This window comes from Rhinolophus hipposideros, assembly GCF_964194185.1.
Source record: "Rhinolophus hipposideros genome assembly, chromosome: 9".
Classification (NCBI taxonomy): domain Eukaryota; kingdom Metazoa; phylum Chordata; class Mammalia; order Chiroptera; family Rhinolophidae; genus Rhinolophus; species Rhinolophus hipposideros.
The window spans coordinates 50,167,918-50,190,828 of NC_138055.1; the positions used below are offsets into that span (position 1 = coordinate 50,167,918).

The 22,911-nt window shown below is 37.0% G+C and overlaps 1 protein-coding gene across 1 annotated transcript; it reads right to left on the reverse strand.

The window, feature by feature from the left end:
• Positions 1-12,232: 12,232 nt before the first annotated feature.
• On the reverse strand, positions 12,233-13,150 carry LOC308502401 (olfactory receptor 8S1-like; the record flags this gene model as incomplete). The annotated part of the gene is made up of 1 exon (XM_081060226.1): positions 12,233-13,150. The coding sequence occupies one exon, from the start codon at positions 13,148-13,150 to the stop codon at positions 12,233-12,235; it is 918 nt and encodes a 305-aa protein (XP_080916352.1).
• Between the last annotated feature and the right edge of the window lie 9,761 nt (positions 13,151-22,911).

Below are 22,911 nucleotides of genomic sequence, written 5' to 3' on the forward strand. Positions count from 1 at the left end.
GGTTGTTTATAAATTTCATTCCTAGAAATAAATCAACCGTACTACAGAATCTGAGTAATTTCTAGTGATCAGAATATCATCCCCATACCCTAAAACTTCTCAGGTAATACTTCTTTCAGCTTCAGAATAGAAAAGGAAAGCAGTTGAGTAATTCCAATTGTGACCACCGTGGGTTGAATTATTGAAAATATATTGAAGTCCTAACCCCCAGTGACTCACAATGTGACTTTATTTGGAAATAGGGTCTTTGTAGATGTAGCAAGTTAAGATGAGATGATACTGGAGTAGGGTGGGCCCTTAATCCAATATGACTGGTGTTCTCATAAGAGAGAGGAGAACACTATGTGAAGAAAGACACACAGAGGAAAGACATCTTTGTAACAACAAAGGCAGAGACTGGAATGATGCACTTGAAAGCCAAGGAATGCTAAGGATTGATAGCCATCACCAGAAGCTAAGAAGAAGCAAGGAATGATTCTTCCCTATAGGTTTTGGGGGATCATGTCTTGCTAACACCTTGATTTCAGACTTATAGCCTCCAGAACTGTAAGACAATAAATTTCTATTGTTTTAAGACATCCATTTTCTGGCACTTTGTTACATAAGTCCTAGGAAACAAATACAGGGATTTTCAAAGTTTCTGCCCCTTTGGTCCTTCCCAGAAGGCCTCTTAATTTTGTCAGTGAATATAGCAAACATTTTTGGAAACAAAATTGGATTATATGCTTTGACAATTAAGAGTATATGTATGAGAACAAACAAAGGATGCTTCAAATGAAATTGTTTTAGAAAATTTATTTGCAAGTCTTTTTATGTCTAGGTTTGGGTCTTAGAGCCAGGAACTATATAATTTACCATCTTATCATAGACATTCTAGTTTTGTATAAAGGGACTTGAATGATGTTACCAGATGTTGAAAGAAGTTTCCCAAACATTTCCAGATCCCTTCAAGGGTACCTTATATCTCCAAACCCATACTAGCGAAGCTTGAAAAGTATTTGTGGGAACGGGTGGAAGTGCCTCAGGAAAGCTTGCTCTGTCCTCAGGTCAATGATAATACTCAGCCAATTTCCAGGAAAAAAAAGGTGTAATGGGTGCTAAGTCCTTCAGAATATGAAAACATATTATAAGTGTTGAAAATTTCAAGAAAATAGGTCAAGATGGCAGAGTAGGTAAATGCTGTGCTTACCTCCTCTCATGACCATATCAAAATTACAACTAAACTACAGAATAACCACCACTGAGAACTGCCTAAAGTCTAGCTGAACTGAGGCCCTACAACTAAGAACATACAGAAGAAGCCACCTCGAGCCAGGTAGGAGGGGCTCAGACATGGAACGGGCTGGTCCCATACCCGGTGTGACCATTGAAAATCGGAAGGGATATCTCAGTTATGGAGGACCCCTTCATAGGAGCAAGGGGTCCCAGCCCCACACCAGGCACCCCGGCCCAGGATTTCAGTGCCAGGGAGAGAAGTCCCCATAACTTCTAGTTGTAAAAATCAGCTGACATTATTACCGAGTGAGACGAAGTGCAGCTGCTGTTCTCCTAAAGGGCTTGCACACAGACTTACTCACTGAAAAACTCACTTACTCTGAGCTCCAGCACTGAGACAGCAGCTTGAAAGACAACAGGGACATATGGAGAGGAACTGAGTTGTCTGGCAAGGGCTGGAAGGGCAATTTTCTCCCAGACACAAGAGCTGGCAGAAAGCCAATGTTTCTTTGTTGAGCCCACCCCCTTCCCATCCTAGATTCAGGCAGTCACCATATCTGAGCCTCCACCAAATTGTCTAACACTGTTCGTTTGCCCCACCCTGGTGATTCTGAACGCTGCCCCACCCAACTTTCAGGCACAGCTAAACCACTCCCAGTGGCTTTTCTGTACAAACAATCTGTTTTAACTTATGCTGAAAACTTTCCTAAAATTTCTCAAAGGTTCACAAAATGCAAATAAGCAGCATATGGCTTCATTGTGTCTCATGCCTCTGGCTGAGCAGCCCTAAGCCTGGCACTAATGACAGCCAGCATAGATTCATGGATTGGCCTCTCCAGCCACCTCCAAGCACAACTGGAGTCGCAGCCATCTGTGGGCTACTTTGTGGCTCATGCCAGGGGGCCTTGGGCAGGTACAGCCTGTGGTTAAACTTGTCCTGAAGTGGGTCTCCTCCCAGGAGGCCCTGGGGCTGGCATGCTCAGTGGCCTGTATCAGATTGGCCAGAGCATCACCAAGCCTCCTCCAAGGATGACACACCCAAAGGGAAGACTGAGCAGGCACCAGAGCCCTGGTAAAGACCTGCTCTGTAGGTTCAGCGCTTACACTACAGCTCCTCCACTGTAGTCACTGCCAGTCCTCACAACTAGTGAGCACAAGGGTCAATCCCTTCTATTAACACGCAAACAGCAACCACGTCTCAGCTACAATAGGAGGGCACTCACAACCTGCACAAGGGACACACCTGGAGCACCCAGCTCTGGTGACCAGGGAGACAGCCCCACAGTACACCTACTATATAAGGCCACTCTACTAAGACAGGGAGAATAGCAGCCCTACCTAATACATAGAAACAAACACAGGGAGGCAGCCAAAATGAGAAGACAAAGAAACATGTCCCAAAGAAAAGAATAAAACAAAGCTCCAGAAAAAGAGTTAAACAGAATGGGGTCAAGCAATCTACCAGATGACAAGTTCAAACTACTGCTTACAAGGATGCTCAATAATCTCAGGGAGAACTTCAAAAAAGAGATAAGAAACATAAAAATACAGATGGGAAACATGAAAAAGAACCAGTCAGAAATAAAGAGTACAATAACTGAAACAAAGAATACGTTTGAGGGACTCAACAGTAGATTAGATAAAGCAGAGGTTCGAATTAGCAATTTAGAAATAAGGTAGCAGAAAACACCCAATCAGAAGAACCAAAAGAAAAAAGAATCCCCCCCCAAAAAATAATTAGGAGAGTTTAAGAGGCCTCTGGGATAACATCAAGCATACCAACATTCACATCATAGGGGTACCAGAAGGAAAAGAGAGAGAGAGTAAGGAATTGAAAACCTATTTGAAGGAATAATGATGGAAATTTTTTTTAATCTGGCGAAAGAAAGGGATATTCAACCCCAGGAAACACAGAGAGTCCCAAACAAGATGAACCCAAAGAGGCACACACCAAGACACATCATAATTAAAATGCCAACAGTTAAAGAGAAAGAGAGAATCTTAAAAGCATCAAGAAAAAAGCAGTTTTTTACTTTCAAGGGAGCTCCCATAAGACTATCAGCTGATTTCTTCACAGAAACTTTGCAGAAGGGATTGGCACGAAATATTCAAAGTAATAAAAAGCAAGGATCTACAACAAAGATTACTCTACCCAGCAATGCTATCATTTAGAATCAAAGGACAGATATAGAGCTTCCAGACAAGAAAAAGCTAAAGGAGTTCATCATCACCAAACCAATATTACAAAGAATCTTAGAGAGACTGCTTTAAAATAAAAACAGAAAAAAGAAAAGATCAAAACATGAATAATAAAATGGCAATAACTACATATCTATCAACTATTACTTTAAATGTAAATGGATTAAATACTCCAATCAAAAGTCCCAGGGTGGCTGAATGGATAAGAAAACAAGACACATACATATGCTGCCTACAAGGGACTCACTTCAGACAGAAAGATACATAGAGATGGAGTACAAAGAGATGGAAAAAGATATTTCATGAAGATGGAAACAACAACAACAAAATGCTGGGATAGCAAACTCACATCAGACAAAATAGACTTTAAAACAAAGGCTATAACAAGAGACAAAGAAGGACCCAGTAATCCTATTTCTGGGAATTTATCCGAAGAAACTCAAAATTCTACTTCAAAAGGACAAGTGCATCCATATGTTCATTGCAGCATTGTTTATCATGGCCAGGAAGTGGAGCCAGCCTGGGTGTCTGTCAATAAATGAATAGCTAAAGAGTAGGTGATACATATATACAACAGAATATTGCTCGTCCATGGAAGGGAATGGGTTCTTGCCATCTTCAGTGGCATGGATGGACATGGAGAGTATTGTGCTGAGTGGAGTATGTTAGACAGAGAAAGACAAATGTCATATGATTTCACTTATAAGTGGAATCTAAACAACAAAATTAACAAACAAATGAAACAGAAAAAACTCACAGATACAGAGAACATTTTGATGATTGCCAGATGGAAGGGGTATTGGGCAGTGGGTGAAAAAGTGGAAAGGATTAAGAAGTACAAATTTGTTGTTACAAAGTAGTCATGAGGATGTAGGTATAGCATAAGGAATATAGTCAATAATTTTGTAATAACTGTGTATGGTGTCAGAGGGATATTGGATTTTTTGGGGTGATAGATGGGAGGGTAGTTTGGGGGCAGGGTGGAAAAGGTGAGGGGATAAAGAAACACAAATTCGTAGTTATAATACAAAATAGTCTTGGGGATGTAAAGTAAAGCTTAGGGAATATAGTCAATAATATGGTAATAACTGTGTATAGTGCCAGCTGGGTGCTAGACTAGTCAGGGGAATCATATCTTAAATTATATAAATGTCTAACCACTATGCTGTACACCTGAAATTAATATAAAATAATACTGAATGTCAAAAGAAATGAAAGTACAAGGATAAGTGAAGTTATACCAGTTAAACAAAAACAAACAGAAGGCATGTGGTTAAGATCTTAGTAACAGGTAAAAATATTATTCCCATCAGAGAAGAGCGTTTTATATAATAGTGACTATTCTTTATGATAAAGAACTAATAATTGTAAGTAGTTCTATTTCAAAAACAGGAAAAATTAACCTCCAAAATAATCAGAAGTGCCAGAAATATACTGAAACAAGTTAATAAAAGCAGATTTTAATTCAACTGTTCAATTTATCCTAGACCCAGAGAAGAAAAAAATGAAGATGTAGATGATCTTAGTAATAAAAGTTAATTATATATTTATGCTTATATAACTCAGAGTATTTTTAGATGTACTATATATTTTATTTAGCTAGAAAGAAAACCTTAATAAATATTCCCAAAAAGAAAAAAATATAGATGACATTTTGTCAAATGCAATAAGAGTAGTAAATCATCCTTGCCATCTGAAACAACTCTTGTAAAAACTTGTGGCAAAGAGAAAATTGAAATCAAAATTTGAGAATATCTAACAAATGTTTTGAAAAGCTACATATCAATTATGATGGCATATTAGTAAGCAGATATAGGAAGAAAAATTTATAGCCTTAATTAGTTATCTTAATGATGAAGAAAGAACAAAAATAAGTGAATTAAGTATTCATCTTAAAAGCTGCTTAAAAACAAACAAAATAAATTGAAGTAAAAGGAGAGTCAGTTAAAAGATAAACTAAAATTAATTCAAAGAAACATCTGAATTAATAAATCCAAGAGTTTGTCTCATGAAGATTTTCTGATTAAAATAGATAAACCATTAACAACTCAAATTAAAAAAAAAAGAGGGAGGGAAAAAATCACTGAAATGAGAAATAATAATGTGTAAATAACCACAGATACAGGAAAAACAGAAACCATTGCCAACTAATTACCATATAACTATCAGAAATATATTGTTAAAGATTCCTCTCCTCAGTAGGAATTCTTCCTCTTCTCCCATTGCCAAAAGCAGTAAGCCCCGGATATTTCATTGTGATTTCTACCAAATATTTAATGAAATTGTAATCCTAATACTACATAAATTGTTCCATGGAATAGAAAAAGAAGAAAACTTTCAAGTTCTTCTTATAAAGTGAGTATACCATTGATATTAAAGCTCCATGAAATAGCCCAAAGGAAAAAAAGACAACTAACATTGATGTAAAAATACTAAATAAAATATTAGCAAAGAAAGTACATCATGATATCAAAAAATGATAAACTGTGACCTAATGTTATTTTTGTGAGAATGCAAAGATAGTTCAATATGAGGAAATTTATTAATATCCTACAATAACAAAGAAACTGAAAATGATATAATCATTTCTGCAGATTCATTAAGCATACATTTATCGAATGCTTACCATCTGCCATGCACTGTTCTCATTACTGAGAACACATTATTGAACCAAATACCGTGTTTCCCCCAAAATAAGACTGGATCTTATATTAATTTTTGCTCCAAAAGAAGCATTAGGGCTTATGTTCAGGGGGTGTCATCCTGAAAAATCATGCTAGGGCTTATTTTCCGGCTAGGTCTTATTTTGGGTGAAACATGGTAGATAAAAATCCCTGCATTTCTATTTGTTTGGAGCAGTGGAAAGTTTCAGGCCTTGAGCTTAAAGACCATTTGACTAAATATAAAGCCTATACCACTACTTTTTCAAAATAAGAATTATAAACTCCATCTTGAGCAGTGACATTAGACCTCTATACTTTCTCCTCTACTTAACCACTACAACATCCAAGTACTCTTTCCAACACTCTCTCACATTTAAAGATGCTATTTATTTTATTAATGAAAACTGCCAATTTTGACACGGCCAAAATTTGGTTCCTCTCTTATCACTCTTCTCAACCTCACTCCTTACCCACATCCCCAACTCCACCCCCAGTTAACCATACAGAACTATTTCATCAGATGTGTTCAGAATATCAGTCTTTTGAGAAACTGAATTTAGGATTAAAAAATGGGCAAAGGAACCTAATAGACATTTCTCCAAAAAAGACACACAAATGGCCAACATGTATACGAAAAGATACTCAATATCACTACTAATCAGGGAAATACAAATTAAAACCACAATGAGATATGACCTCACACCTGTTAAATTGACTACTATTAAAAAGAAAAAGATAAGTATTAATGAAAATGTGAAGAAAAGGGAATCCTTGTGTATAGTTGGTAGGAATGTAAATTAGTGCAGCCACAGTGGAAAACAGGACGGAGGTTGCTCAAAAAATTGAAAATAGAACTACCATATGATCCAGCAATTCTACTTCTGGGTATTTATCCAAAGAAACCAAAAACACTAACTTGAAAAGATATACGCACTCCCATGTTCATTGCAGCATTATTTACGAGGTATGATAAAAAATATGGTGAATGTTTAAATAAATTTAAAAATTAGAGTAAAAGACACATTGCCATTAATCCCCCTCAAAATACTCCCTCTCATACAATAGCCAAGATGTGGAAACAACCAAAGTGTTCACTGATGGAAGACTCGGTAAAGAGAACATATATATTTAGTGGAATATTATTCAACCGTAAAAAGGAATGAAATCTTGCCATTTGAGACAACATGGATGGAACTTGAGGGCATTATGCTGAATGATTAAGCCAGAGAAAGACAAATACCATATGATCTCACTTATATATGGAATAAAGAAACAAAAGCAAGTTCATAGATACAGAGCCACAGATTGGTGTTTGCTAGAGGTGGGAGATGGGGTTTGGGCAAAATGGGTAAAGGTCAAAATGTACAAACTTCCAGTTATGAAATATGTAAGTCATGGAATGGCATGTACCGCATGGTGACTATAGCTAATAATACTGTATTGTATATTTGAAAGTTGCTAAGAGCATAGATCTTAAAAGTTCTGATCTCAAAAAATTTGTAACTATACATGGTGACAGATGTTAACTGTGGTCATTATTTCACAACACATACAAATACTGAATCATTATGTTACACACCTGAAACTAACATAATGTTATATGTCAATTCAACCTCAATTTAAAAAAAAACTAGAAAAAAACACAGGAGAAAGTCTCTGTGACCTTATGTCAGGCAAAGATTTCTCAGGATAGAAAAAGCAGGAAGTATATAACAGGAAAAAAATGAATTAGACTTCATCAGAATTTTAAAATTTGCACTTTAAAAGGCACTGTTAAAAGGACAAAAAGAAAAACCACAAATGAGAAAATATCTACAAAACAGATCTGAAAAAGACTGGTGTCCAAGATATATAAGAACTTAATTTAAAAATCCAATTTAAAAATGAGCAAAAGTCTTAAATACTTCCTAAAAGAAAATACATGAATGACTACTAAATGTATGAAATAGTGTTCAACAAAATTAGTCATTAGGGAAATACCAACTAAAATCATACAGATATTTCACTAAACAGACACAAAAATGAAAAAAATTTAAAAGACTGACCACATCAAAGGTTCGTGAGATATAGAGCAACCAGAATTAGCAAACACTGTTGATGGAACTATAGAATGATACGAATATAACCCCTTTGGAAAAATATCTGATGGTTTCTTATAAAACTTATATCTACTTTTGACCCAATAATTTCAATACTAGATATTCTCCAGAAGAAATGAAAACAGTTATGCACAAAAAGGCTTTTACAAGAATGTTCACAGAAACTTTATTCATTATAGCCCCAAACTGGAAGCAGTCCAATAGAGTGGATAGACAAATGGAGATGGATTCATAAAAGTATATACTTAACAATAAAAAGATACAAATTACTGATACATGGAACAACACGGATGAATCTCAAAATCATGATGAATGAAAGAAGTTTGACACAAAATCATGCATACTACATAATTCTGTTTATATGATGTGTTGCAACAGGCAAGATTATAATGGAAAAAGCAGAACAATGGTTAACAAGTGGGTAAGTGGGGACAAAATTGACTGGAAAGGGACATGAGGTCGTTTTCTTGGGTGGTAGTAATGCTCCATATCGAAATAGAAACTTGAGTTACAGAGCCATAGAAGTTTGCATTTCTCAATATTCACTGACTGATACTTTTAATATTTCAGCATGTAGATTTTACCTCAAAAGAAGAGGAGAAGGTGTAGTCAGATTTCGAATTTTGGTTAATAATATGCCTGTTGAAGTATTTATAGTGAAGTGCACTGATGTCTGTAACTTTTTGAAATGCACTAAAAAAAGGTAGATTGGTGAATAGATAGATGATAAGTAGTTGATAAGGTACATATACTAAAACATTAATAGTAAAATTTAGATGTGACTATATATATGTGCACTGTAGAATTCTTCCAACTTTGCTGTGTGTTTGAAGTTTTTTATTTTCAAATTAAATGAATGTGGAAAATATTAGAATATTATAAGTAACAAAATACCAATAAAATTTAAAACATGAAATGAATAACAGGCAAAAATTACAAATTACCAAAAGTGATTTATGAACAAATATAAAACCTAAATATATCATTAACCATTCAAGGAATAAACTGGCAATCAAAATTTTTCTTCCACAATAACAAAAAGACAAGAAGTCTTCAAAATTTTATAGATGAGTTTTATAAAACCTTCAAGGAAAGGATAACTCATTTTTATGCAAATATTTTAAGAAAATACAAGAATGAAATAAAGTATACTATTGATGCCAAGATCAGACGTCTAGAATAGGCAAATTTACATGGGGAAAAAGTAGATTAGTGATTGCTTAGGGCGATGGTTTGGACTGTGACGGCCCATGAGTTTGGGGTGATGAAAATGTTTTGAGATGGGGTTGTGATGATGGTTGCACAACTCTGTGAATGTGCTAGAGACCATTGCAGTATATGCTTTGAATAAGTAAACGTTATGATGTATGAAACATAATCTCAATAAAGCTTTTAAAAAGAAAAGACCAGAGGAAAGTAAGAAAAAAATTACACTATCTCACTTATGAACGTAAAGAGGAAACTCTTAAATTAAATACTGATGAAAGTTAATTCCGTTTTCACTATTTCACCTAAGTAGGGTGATTCCAGGAATGCAACAATTCTTCAACACCAGAACAACTGCTGATACAACTTATTATTTAAAGATTAAATAATAAAAACCATATGACTATCTCAATAAACTTATTTTTTATTGCGTGCTTATTATGTTACGCACACCATACATTAATAGACAAAAGAGAAAAAGTTCTGGTCCTCCATAGGAACAGAAAATATATTTGGTAAAATTTTATACCAATTCTTAGCAAAATATGGTTAGAAGACAACTTTCACAATAAGTCAAAGGTATTGATCAAAACCAGAACAAACATCATCTTTAATGCTGCAGCATGAGAAGCTTTCTCACTGATCCCAATAAAAAAAAAACTCTGTACTAAAGTCCTGGCTAGTAAATTAATTTTAAAATATGAAATACATAAAAATTGCCTAGAAAAATAAATTATTTCCCTTTATTTAAGATAAAATAATGAAAACATAATTTAAAAATCCAGTAGTATCTATAAACAAGCTATTAGAACTAGGAAGATATTTCAACAAGATCAGTGTGCAAAATACCACAGCATCCCTATATACTAAAAATAGCCAAGTCGTAAATGTAATTGAATTTTTAACTCAAAACAGAAACCAAAAAAAAGTATCGTAATATATATAACAAAATTTGTGTGTGACTTTTATCAAAAGAAATTTCACAGTGGCAACAGCAGAACAGTCTTCATGCATAAAACTCTTATTGAACCTTTGCACAACCACCACCTGGCCCATCCATGGCCATACTGTTTGTGGCTCCGTGAACCAGAAGTAGGCTCACGAGGAAGAAAGAGATGTGCATTCACGTGGTAGGCTATTCTACTCATGTCATTATTTCAAACTGCTTTAACAGTGGAGTCCCTCTGGTGAGATGCTATCCTAGATGTATTCTCATTTCTTTGCCCATAATTTCACATTCAAAATATATTTATTGTGGAACAAGCATGTTTGAAACTATTTTAATATTCTTTAAAGTGTTAGTGAAGTTGCCAAAAAATGTCCTTGATCTCTTTGAGTTTATGGGGAGTGCAGAGTGAAGGGGATGATGACAGTTGACAGCTTGTAAATAAGCAAAAATTAAAAGGTAATTTCAGAAAAAAAATACTAATTAATTTTTGACCATGATAGTTTCAATCTACACACCTCTCCCAAATCTTCTTCTCACTAATTCTCCAATTACGTTTCAAGATCTAAGGGACCTTTGCTGAAATTCTGTTGGTTTCTTTTTGGAGTTGCCACCGGCCCTGTGCAGCACTTGCTCTGCCATTGAGGCTCTCATGTTCTGCCATTTCTGCAGCATCATTAGGGCTGAGAGGCAGCACCACTTGTCTAGCAGTATGCTGAGGAATCTCCTCTTGGCCTGAGGCCACCCACAGCTGTGGATGATTGGCCATTGGAGAAATGGTTTGAAGCAGGATAAACAAATGTGTTATTTGTAGTCTCTATTAATGCATAGGTCCAACAAATAGTTTCAAATATTATCATTGTATTTGAACGTGTCTACACCTGCAATTCCATTATATCTTGTAGGTCCTTTCCTTGCAAATACAGAATCTAATTCTGACTTACTTAAGCAAAATTAAAAAAGGGAACTAAAATAATAAAGCATTAAAAAGGAAATTCATGAACTGGGTCTGGGGGTAGCTCACAGCATCAAGAGGAGAGTCGGTAGCTCAAGATGGTAAGGAAAATAAGCTTTGGGGTAAGTTCTTTTGGTTCCAAATTCCCCCCCACCGCTCACTATTCTGAGTCAGTTTCTTCTTCTTAAAATAAGACAACTAAAGCATTCACCTAAAGCAGTTGTTGTGATATTTAAATGGGATGATGTATGTAAAGGGCTTAGCACAGTACCTGACATGATGCGAATGTCTAATCATGTGCTCTTATTATAATTCATGTTGATAAATCTGCTTTGAATAGAATCCAATCCAGGATAACACTAGTGATCTTATCAGCAGGGACACTGGCATAGCCGGTCAGACTGCTGCAAACAGAATGGCTGCCCTCTGCCTCTCTGAATCTCTCCTCAAGATTAAAATTCCTTCTTGAGTGAATGGCCTAACATTGGCAATGTGCTTGTTCCAGAATCAGCCACTATGCAGAGCAGAAAGAGTAGAAAATGGGGGGTGAGGGGGGAGAGGAGAAGGATTTGGGGAAACCGTGATTAACAGTCCCTTGGAACCATATTGAAGGAGTGGAGTTTAGCCACTAGAAGGATGGTAAAGACAGCCTGAGCAGGCAATAAAAATGTCTACCATACGGCGTGTAATGAATGCACTGTTTCTGTAAGAAAAATTGCTAGACAAGAAGGTTATTTCCCCACCTTCCTCTGACTAGGACTGAACGTTGAATTTTTATTCCAAAAAAATTAACACCACCACTTCTCAAGTACTAGTACTTTTTTAAAAAAGCTATAAGGTACCTGGCAGATCCTGACATCAGAGAATCCACCTTAATATCCAGCACTACTTACTGCAATTCTACCCAGATTCCTCTTCATTCTCATGTTGTAGTCTATTACTAGAAACACTAGAAACATTTTTGCAACATCCTTCTCACACCTGCCTTCACCTCCGTGTTCTTCAGGCTGTAGATGAGAGGATTCAGCATGGGAGTGACCACGCTGTACTGTACAGAGAAGACGGCTTCCAGGGGAGAGCCTGAGGGTGGCATGAGATAGCGGAGAAGACCTGAGCCATAGAAGAAGCAAACTGCTATGACATGGGAGAAGCAGGTGGAAAAGGCCTTGCTTCTGCCTGTGATGGAGTTGATGGCCAGGATGGTGGACAAAATGCGAACATAGGAGAAAAATATCAGAAGGAAATTTCCAAAGAAATGCAAGAAGCTGGAACAGAGCAGAGCGGTGAAACTTGCAGTCACGTCAGAGCAGGACAAAGGGTAGAGAGAGGGCAGCTCGCAGCTGAAGTGGGGGATAGTTTGAGCCTCGCAGAAGTCTAAGCTGAGAGCCACAAGGATATTGATGAGACCATCCAGAAAAGCCAAACCCCATGAGGCCCACGCCAGCCCCATACACCGCTGTCTGTTCATCACCTGGCCATAGAGCAGGGGAGAGCTGATGGCAACGTAGCGGTCATAGGCCATCGCGGTGAGTAGGCAGGATTCAGTGCCCCCAGTGGCAAACACAAAGAAGACCTGAGCCAGGCAGCCCTCCACTGAGATGGTTTTCTTCTCAGATAGGAGGTTCTCCAACAGCTTGGGCACAGTGACCGAGGAGTGGCAGAGGTCCAGGAAGGACAACTGTCCCAGGAAAAAGTACATGGGGATGTGAAGACGGGAATCAACCCTGATCACCACCAGCAGCATCAGGTTCCCCATCAGGGTCAGGAGGTAAATAACAAGGAACAGCACAAACAGCAGAGCCTGGACCTGGGGGTCAGCAGACAGCCCGAGGAGGATGAACTCAGAGACAACACTGTGGTTTCTCATTGCCGGCAAGGTTTCCTTGGGAATGGCAGAAACGAATTGGGTGGAGCCTCTTCTTATGTCTAACAAATATCCCAGCGTCTTAACCTTCTACATTCACAAAGTTTCATACTTCCTCAAAAACGTGTGTTTGTAAATGACAAATTTCTTAAATCCCTAGATTTCCTAAAACATGTAACAATCTTTCTTCAGGCTCATTAGGAGCCTGATAACTCCCTGTCCACTTTTATTGTCCTTCCCTTAATGTCTTACACTTTATTTGTTATTGTTGTTTTATTATTCAGTCTACCAGAGGATGCTTGTAAACTGTAGATAATAATCCAGGAGAGACAGAATTTTGCAGGATGAGTAAGATAACCCTCAGAAATGGTGTCTCCGAGAGCAGCAAGGTTTCAGAGCATAAGCGGAGTGTGGCCTTAGATGAGAGTAGGTTTAGTTCATGGTATCAAACATGCATGAAGTCAGCAGATTTGGTGTCAGAAAGGATGCAGTTCTCATCTAATGGTGTTTATTTTTAAAAAAATATTTAAATGAGATCATTAATGGAAAGTGAAGAGGGGTAGTAGCTGGATATTTACAAGAGTGAGAAGAAAGGGACTTAGTTAGACAGAAAGTAGCACAGAGATATCCCAGATACTGTGTAATTTATCACAAGAAAAGTGTTGACCAATATGCAAACATACCCTGGACATAATCTCCGTGCCCAGTTAGGATGATGTGTCCAGTTTCAGCTCTGGTCTGTGCCCTCGTGCCCTATGTAAACATAGACTATCTACCTATTTTCTAAAGCGTGGCCTTTTTTTTTCTGACTCTGAACTGACAACCCAGATTACAGTTATCGACTCAGGATAACCCTTCCACACAGTAACCACACCATCTTTACCTTCACGTACTGCTCTGTCACTAGTGTTCATACTGCAAGACTAGCCCATTCTATTTCTCACATGATTTATGATTTCTCTCCCATTGTTTATCCAAAAAACACAAAGAATTAAAGCTATCTTAGGAATCAAGTCCACATTACCTATATTTCTCATCAAGTTGAGCAATAACTAGCACAGAATTAAAGAAAAACTTTTTCAAATCCAGTGGTCCAAGGGAAGAATAAGTTTGAATGTCAGTATGAGAGTTTGGTATTAAGATGCAGTCTGAAAATTCTTGTTGCATATAGATCTCCTTGATTTCTAAAAGAGGAAAAGAAATGGGTAAATTGCTTACATTGCTTCTAAAAAGCTAAATGCTTACAATCGTATGGAGACTGCAGTTTCTATTATTACGACTCTATTTTTTTTTTTTTACTCACCACTCTGGCTCTAGCTACAGTGACCTGGATTGATCCTGAGAAGAGTACATCATTGACAGAAGATGCTGGAAAAGCAAGGAATAGAGCCATGAAATACAGACAGAGAACCATCCATTAATATTTTGAAGGGCAGTAAAAAGAAAGGTTTCCACCATTCTACTCATCTCCAAATGGAGCCCCACATACTAGCACTAGAAATTCTCTAAACTTTGGGGATACCTTCTCTCTTAGGAATAAAGGCCAAAATGTGAAAATCATGCACGGGACATTTTCATGAAGGACAAGCCTGGAAACTGGATCCTGTCAGAGGCCAGACTCCCTCACAGGTAGAGATGTACTGTGTCAGTCACCTGAAGGGTCACAGAAATCAGTAAAATCCTCACCTTTACCTGCCGCTCCGATTTCACTATTCTCAAGGCTTCCTTTATTCAGACTGGTCCAAATTTAGAATAGAAACAGCTCTGAGAATGTTAACACTATACGTTTTCAGTTATTATCACAATTAACTGGAGTTAGCTGACTAGATCATTTCCAAAGAAAAACTGCCTGAGAGGAACTTATTTTAGAAGGAAACATACAAAAGTACTTAGCATTATAACTGGCCCAAAGGAGTTGCTCAAAAGCCGTTATTTAAAAACAAAAGCGAATGTGTGAATGAGTGAACAAGTCAGTGAATGAATGAGACTCAGGAGGAGCATAGTCTAGGACTTTCCTGCGCACAGAGATCATACCTATTTAGGAACCAGTAAGGGATTTGGACACCCTGGTCTTGCGTCAAATCAAGTGTGTGAAGGGCACTGGAGAAAAATTTCACCAACGGAGAGGTTTGCCCTAGCGCAGTGTCTCCTGGCCTGTTCTGAATTTCCACATGCCTCCGAATTCCTAAATATGGGGGATACTTATAATTCAAGCTATAATTCTTTTCTGGACCCTATATGTTTGCAGTGCTTGGAGAAGCTTATTTCTGAGTCACAAGATGCCCACAGTCTATCACTGATGTCCTGATCTCCTCCCCCCCGCTTACAGACACTTCTCAGGGATTAACCCCCCCAAACTTCCAGGTTTCTGACATAGAATGGGCTTTCAGCACCAGAAACAAAGAATATAGGAAGATACAGGAAAGAGACTTGTCTCAGTTGTCCCATATGTCAAATGAAAGCTAAAACTAATTACTGGGAACGTTGTGAGGATTTAACTTCCTAAAAATGTGCTGAAGACAACTGAGGTGCTGAATAATCATTACATCCTCTTTCCTTCACCAACAGTCCAAATGTATGATTTTCCCCAAAGAAGGGAGACTAGTGATTTTGAGGAGCCGACCAAAACATTTTAGGTAACAGAAAGGAATCCCTTATCAGAGAGAAAGTTTCTCCTACCTCCAGTCTGGGAGGACAAAGATCAGATGAGAGGATTGAAGGGAACAGAAGTGCCTGATGAGGGAATGACAGCAAGTGGTGAAAACCGAGGGTACAAGGGTTCTGCAAAGGGAACAGCAAAGAAAACCACAGGAGAACAAAGGAAAAACATTACCGTATTTCTCTCTTTTCCTGGTACAGAATACATCCTGTTTTTCTGAGCTGGTGGGCATGCTCTGAGCTCAGGAGAAATTCACAAGAGAGAAAATGTACTACAGCAGTTCATCATGTGAACTGACTTGCTCTTTCTACCTAAGGTTTTGTGCATAAAAAGAAATATGTAAGCTCAGTCCTCAAAAGTCTCTGCAAATAGACTTCAGAAAGCTCTTCTGAACTTGGACAGCATTTTTGCTCTTATCCCTTAATGATTCCATACAACGACAATGAAAAGAAAAGCTTGAAAATTTCAAATTCCTAACAAGTAATTATGCAACTGCTTTCATATTTCCTCTAGCATAATTACACAATTATTTCTTCACAAATCTCTCTATGACTGTTAATATATTGCTAAAAGCACCTTCCTAACAGAGGAGGCTCGGGTCTAGCCATTCAGAAGGACATCTGGGTTAAGGTGGCCAATGGGAAGGCGAGGTATAATCTGAAAGCCTGGGGGGATGTCTAAGTCCATCCTGATTGCTGGGAAGCTCAGCCTGATGCATACTTTGGACTCATTGGCTAAGAATAGTTACCAGAAGATCCCCCTGGGAATTCCCGCTAAAGCTAAGTGACTCAAAGCTTCCCTTTAGATCATCTTGCTAATGTTGTCATGTATTTAATTATTGTATATAGTAAAGACAATTATTACTCTATATAACATTATGGTTATTATTATTATTATTATTATTATTATTATTATTATTGGGTCCGTGGTAATTTTCACTTACCTACATATTGGACTTATTTTTGCTCAACTGTTTTACATACAGAATTGCAAATTCAGTAGCTGAAACTGGATTTCAACGGATGAGTTTAACACAAATTAGACAAGCTAAGAGCCATTAATAAATCAGAACATAAGTCAAAAGAAAATGAGAACTATCTGTGAACAATATTTTTCTCCTTGTAGAACTCCTTTTAATTTTTTCTTAGTGCAAGCCTTCTAGTAATTCATTTCATCTTCATTCTTAAAGGATGTTATAGTGAACATAGATATCTCTTTTTTTTCACTTTCTTAACTTCTTTATTTCATCTTATGTATACAAGGAGACAGTGAAGAAGCCCTGGTGATATGCTTAATGGAGCTAAGAAATAAATTTCTGAAATTATCCAATCTTATTGTTCAGAGACTGGAAAAGAATTACTAATCTAGTGCCCCAATGTTTACATACTATTGAAATTCCATCCAGTTCCTAGAATTAGACTGATGAGTAAAGAGAAGCCATGAGGTATAGTGAAAAGAATAGGTGCTTTGGAGTCAGAAATCATTGGGACTCAAATTCCAAATACACTCCTTACTAGTTTCATGAGAGAGGCCATAAAAATTATCTGAGCTTTAGTTTCCAGTATCACCAAAATGGGAACATCAATAATGGGGATCATGATTTTTTTGTTTTTTTCCCCACATTCCTCTTACTTTCTTAGTCTGTGGTGTGGATGCTTTAATTTTTTTATGTCTTGTTTTTAGGTTTTTTAAAATTTGTTTTAGGTGTATAAAACAACATACTGATGAGACATTTATTCCCCTCACAAAGTGATAACCTCCCTCCCAACAACTACCCCTCTGACACTGTATATTGCTTGAACAGAAAATCTTAATAGAGGAGTGTCACACAGGGTGTCATATGGGGTCCCTGGTCCTGCTCCCCGCATAAGAATGCAAGACATGGTGAGGCCAAAAAGGAATACCCACGGAGCCATAGGTAGGGGAGTCATATCACTACAGTCTCACTGGAGGCTGGGTTGGAGACACAGGAAGCAGGAGCCACATGATCCTCAAACCACCGTCCATTTGTCTCTGCCAACAACCTTACTTGCTAACTGCAATCCGCCTCTCTGCAAGCCGCACTTGCCAGTCACCATCTTCTTGCTAGTCCCCCTTTTTCTGCTAGCGTAACCACGGCAGTTATACTAGTGGCCAATGGCTCACTGGTTACAGCTGACGGCCAACTAGCCACAGATGATGGCCATCCAATCACAGTTGATGGCCACTTACTACCCATGTGAGCACCTTTCCACGTGAGGCCGAGAGCCTGGAAACTGCACTCCGGGCTCTGTCCCCACAAAGAGTTATTTTGTTTTATTCAGTTCTTTGAAGATAATACTTCATTGTATTCTGTCTCCTTGTTAGTCTAATGTCTCTCTTAATAAGTTAGCTGTTAGTCTAATTATACTTGTCTGCAATAAATTTGTAATTTTTTCTTCCCATTATTAATATTTTCGCTTTAGATTTTTAATAATTTTATTATGACGTGACAAAGTGTAACTTTCTTTTTCATTTATCAGACTTGGGATTTACTTATAGGACTTCTAGTATTTATAGTTGATGTATTTTTTCAGTTTGGAAAATGTTCATCCATTATCTTACATAGTGCCTTATTTTCTCATCATTATCTCATTCTTTCTCTCTTCATGTATGTTGTCCTCATTCTATATGTTATGTATCTCGTATTGTCTTTTTTTCTTCATTATTTCCGGGGCTTACTGTATATTTTCTCTTACCTATCTTACAAGTCACTAGTACACTCTCAACACTGTATAATCTCTTTAAATTTATACATTAGGATCTTAATTTCAGCCATTGAGTTTTTTATTTCTAGAATTTTCTTAGATTTTTTTTAATGTTTCCAGAAATATTATGCCAAAATTCTCAACCTTGTCTTAAATCTCCATAAATTGTTTCAACTTATTTATTTTAAAGTAGCATCTCTGGATCTGTTTCCACTGTTTCTAGTTTTTGCTTCGCCATATTCTTATTTGATTTATTCCATTGAGAACAGGATATTATTATGAAAAGTTATGGAAATAATTTAAGGCTCTGCGTTGTATTCTCTTCCTCCAGAGAAAAATTTCACTTGTTTATTGGCTTAATGTGACTGTAGTTTTTTGCCCTGTCCCTCGAAGTCTCATTACAGCTCCTGTAGCTCCTAGCATCACAGTCTCATACATCATTTCCAAATTAGAAAGGAGAGCAAAGACTATTTCTCCAGAGGGTTCCCTTTAGATTCATTGGCGAATACTGTATCACGTGCTACTCTAGCTGCAAGGAAGACTGGGGCACGGAGTATCTGGTCAAGGATAACAGAATTGCCTGAATGGTTGGATAATAATGACTTATTCCCTGGTGCTTGGGATCTAAATAAAACTAAAGTTGCTAACAAGTAAATAGGTAAAATAACAATAATATAGGCAAGTAACAGTGTCCATCCATATGGCATGATTCTTCCCTTCCTAATTTTGAATGTCTTTGTCATAGAATGCCAGAATTCTCATTGTTACTCTTACCTTGTTATTTGTCTTTTCTTTTTGCTATGGATTAATAGCTTGCATGTTTCATTGCATGCAGTTTTCTGTAGTTTTTTGTAGCCAACATATAAGAACATTTTTACCTATCTTCCTATCTATGACTAGATACTTTTATATATGACTATTTTTACTCCCGCCTTTAATTTGGTAGATACTACGGACTAAATTTGTCCCCCCACAAAATTCATATGCTGTAATCCAAACCCCCAATGTGATAATATTTGGAAATGTGGCCTTTGGGAGAGAATTAGTTTGAGATGAGATCATGAGGGTGGGGCCCTCACCATGGGATTAGTGCCCTTTCAATCTCCACCCCTCAGTCTACGGTATTTTGTTATGGCAGCCTGAGCTAATATAGTACAGGAGTCCCTTCTCAATCCAAGACAAATACTCCACCGGTGCTGCACATATTATTCCATTCTGCTTTCTGGGACCTAGCTCCTTTAAACTTCTGTAGTTGGTTTTCAATTTTTCTTCTCCATTTGTCTTTTGCATTTAGCACATTCAAACTATTTTCTGCGTGTGTGTGTGTTTGTGTGTGTGTGAGAGAGTGTGTGTGCGTGTGAGTGTGTGTGTGTGCATAACAAGTGTCTTTTTCTAAAGATACTCTCCCAGTGCCATATGCCCTTGTAGCTTCTGTCATAGCCTTACACCCAAGTGTATTAAAGTAATAATTGCATTACCTGGCAATCATTTCTGCATCAATCACTCTTCTAAAACATCTCTGTGGTTTACTAATGACTTCTGACACCAGTATGAATTTGCTCCTAAACATTGACATGCATAAAACACCATTTTCTGTATTTGACAATGTTTTTTGTTTTTGTTTATTTTAGGAAGTGTTATTATTATGTAATTTCCCAAACATACATAAAGACTTGAAAAATATAAAGAACCTTCACTACACCTCACACATACTTAAATCTTAACTTTTATCTCATTTGCTTCAGACTGTTTTTCAAAATGGACATTATAGATTTGAAGCCTTCTTTATACCATTCCCCCATCCCTTACTCTACCTATAGATAACCACTATCTTAAAGTCAGAACATAGCCTCCGATGGTGGGCAGAATGGCCCCTCAGAGATGTCCACTCCTACTGTTTAGAACCTGTGAATATATTACCAAACATTCTGAAATTAGCTTTATGTCCATTCAATGTGTTTTAGAAATGTATCCAGGTTGATGCGTAGAAATAGTTTATTCATTTAATTACTATGTAGCATTCTATTGTATGAATATACCACACTTTAGCATTTTTCACCATTTTGAAGTACATGTGATGAATTTTAATATGTTTTGGTTTATCTGTAGATTCTATAGGATTTTCTATGTAGATCAGCACATCATCCTCAAATAATAACTAACCTTTATTCCTCTTCTTTCCTGTTCTCACATTTTAATTTGTGATATTTCCTTCTTTTATTATGTCAGTTGGGACTTCCAATACAATATTAAATTGTAGAAGTGAAAGTGGCCAGTCTTGCCTTATTTTAATTGAAGACAAATTCCTAAAATGTATTCTTTAAGCAAAAGTTTACTATAGGCTTTGTATTAGTCTATCATGTTAAGAATGTTACCTACTATTCCCAGTTTTCTAAGACCTTTATAATGAAAAGTGCTGAATTTTACTGAATGCCGTTTTACATCTCTTGCGATAACATATAATATTCTTTTCACTTAAAATTTCAACTAGTGGATTTAAATAAAATATTATCTGAAGCTTGAATTAGAGAATTCTTCCAGTAATGGTATAAATCCAACACTTTAAAACTAGAGGAGTAGAGAAGAAAAAAATCCCTTTATATATGTATATATATATATATATATATATATATTCTTTTTTATAAATTCCTTTATATATACAAGTTAAATATATATGTATCTGTTTGTGCGTGTGTGTGTGTGTTTTCTAAAGTTCAAATAAATTAAGGTACTTGCCCCAAGCCTTGCAACTAGAAGTTTAAATAAAGTGAAGAGCCAGGATTCAGCCTTAAGTTTATTTAAATATGAAATATTTTGCACATTGCCTGTCTCTCTCTCTCTCTCTCTCTCTCTCTCTCTCTCTCTCATACACACACATGCAAAGTTATTTATGCAAAAGATGTAAGAGAAATGCCATGCACCTATCTACATCTATCTATCTACACAAACACACATATCATTTGCAGCTCATTTATTCTGGCCTTGGGAAAACCAGGAAGGACATATTTTACTTCTCACCTGAGCTGAAAAGAGAACAACCTTTTGATTTAGAGAAGTTGGAATTAGAGGTCCTTTAACCCTGGAGCATGATGGCACTCTAAATCAGGCAACTCCTGTTATTGCTAAGAAATAAAGCAGGGGCTCTAAGTTACAAGAATAAAACTGGGATGGTTTCCTGGATGAGATGAATTAGATCTGGCAGGTGGCATAGCCATTTTCACCTGAAGTAGAAACAAGACAGAGATGATGACACACTGCGGGCTGATTAGGGAGGCCTGGGAGATGTGGAGTTTGGCTAAACAGGTCTGATTAGAAAGCTGAGAACAAAGCCTGCACTACCTTTGGTCTGCCTATTCCACTTCTTTTCCTCTTTTATTCTCTTCTTTTAAAACAACCAAAAATTCAAGGTAATTCAAATAAGAGAAAAATACGTAATGTAACCTTGACTTCCTTTTTAACACTGATTCCAAATACCATATTTTTAAAATAATGCTTGAGTAACCACTGTATCAGAAATTTCTATTTTTTTAATTAAGTTTGTGAAGCTCAAGTTTATAAATCTATGGAAGCATGAAAGTAAACATGCAGCTAGTTCAGACCTAATGGCTAGGATACCACTGCCTCCTTGTGGACAATTCCAGAATGTGAAGGTCTGATTATTGAGTGTTTCTCAAATCAGAGGGTTTTTTTGTTTTGTTTGTAAGTTGATAAAATTCTTTTTGTTGTTGTTGGTTTTTTTATTAGTTTCAGGTGCACAAGACAAAGTAATATTAGATGTTTATCATTTATATCCCTCACACTGTGTCCATCCCCTCCCCCGTCTACTATCCTTCTGACATCGCACACAGCCATCACATTTCCACTGTCTCTATTCCTAATGCTGTACTCCGCCTCTTGTAAATATATACATGTATATCTATATACATAAATTGTAGTTGACATTCATTATTGTTCAGCTTCAGCTTCAGGTGTGCAGTGCAGAGGTCAGGCACCTACAGCATCCCTGAGGTGGTTAGGATTCGGCTGTCTCAAATCAGAGTTTTGACAGCCAATGGCACAGAAGCCATGACTTGGGGTAGGAGTTGTTACAGGTCCCAGAGAGACATGAGAAGAACAGCATTTTTGGACGGAGACACAACCAGAGAGAGTTATCCAGCTTTTTCTTTTGAGTCTCCCAGGTATGGTGGCAGTGACATTGAAGAAAAGACTTGAGTAATAAGAAAACCTGGAGTTGAGCTGTACCCGAGCAATGTGTAGTCAGAGGATTATTATACAGAAACACTAACAGACTCTAAAACCAGACCTAATTACAAGCATTGCACCTTGTGTATTATATATAAAAAAAATACACATATCACCTGGGTCTTTCTTATATTATA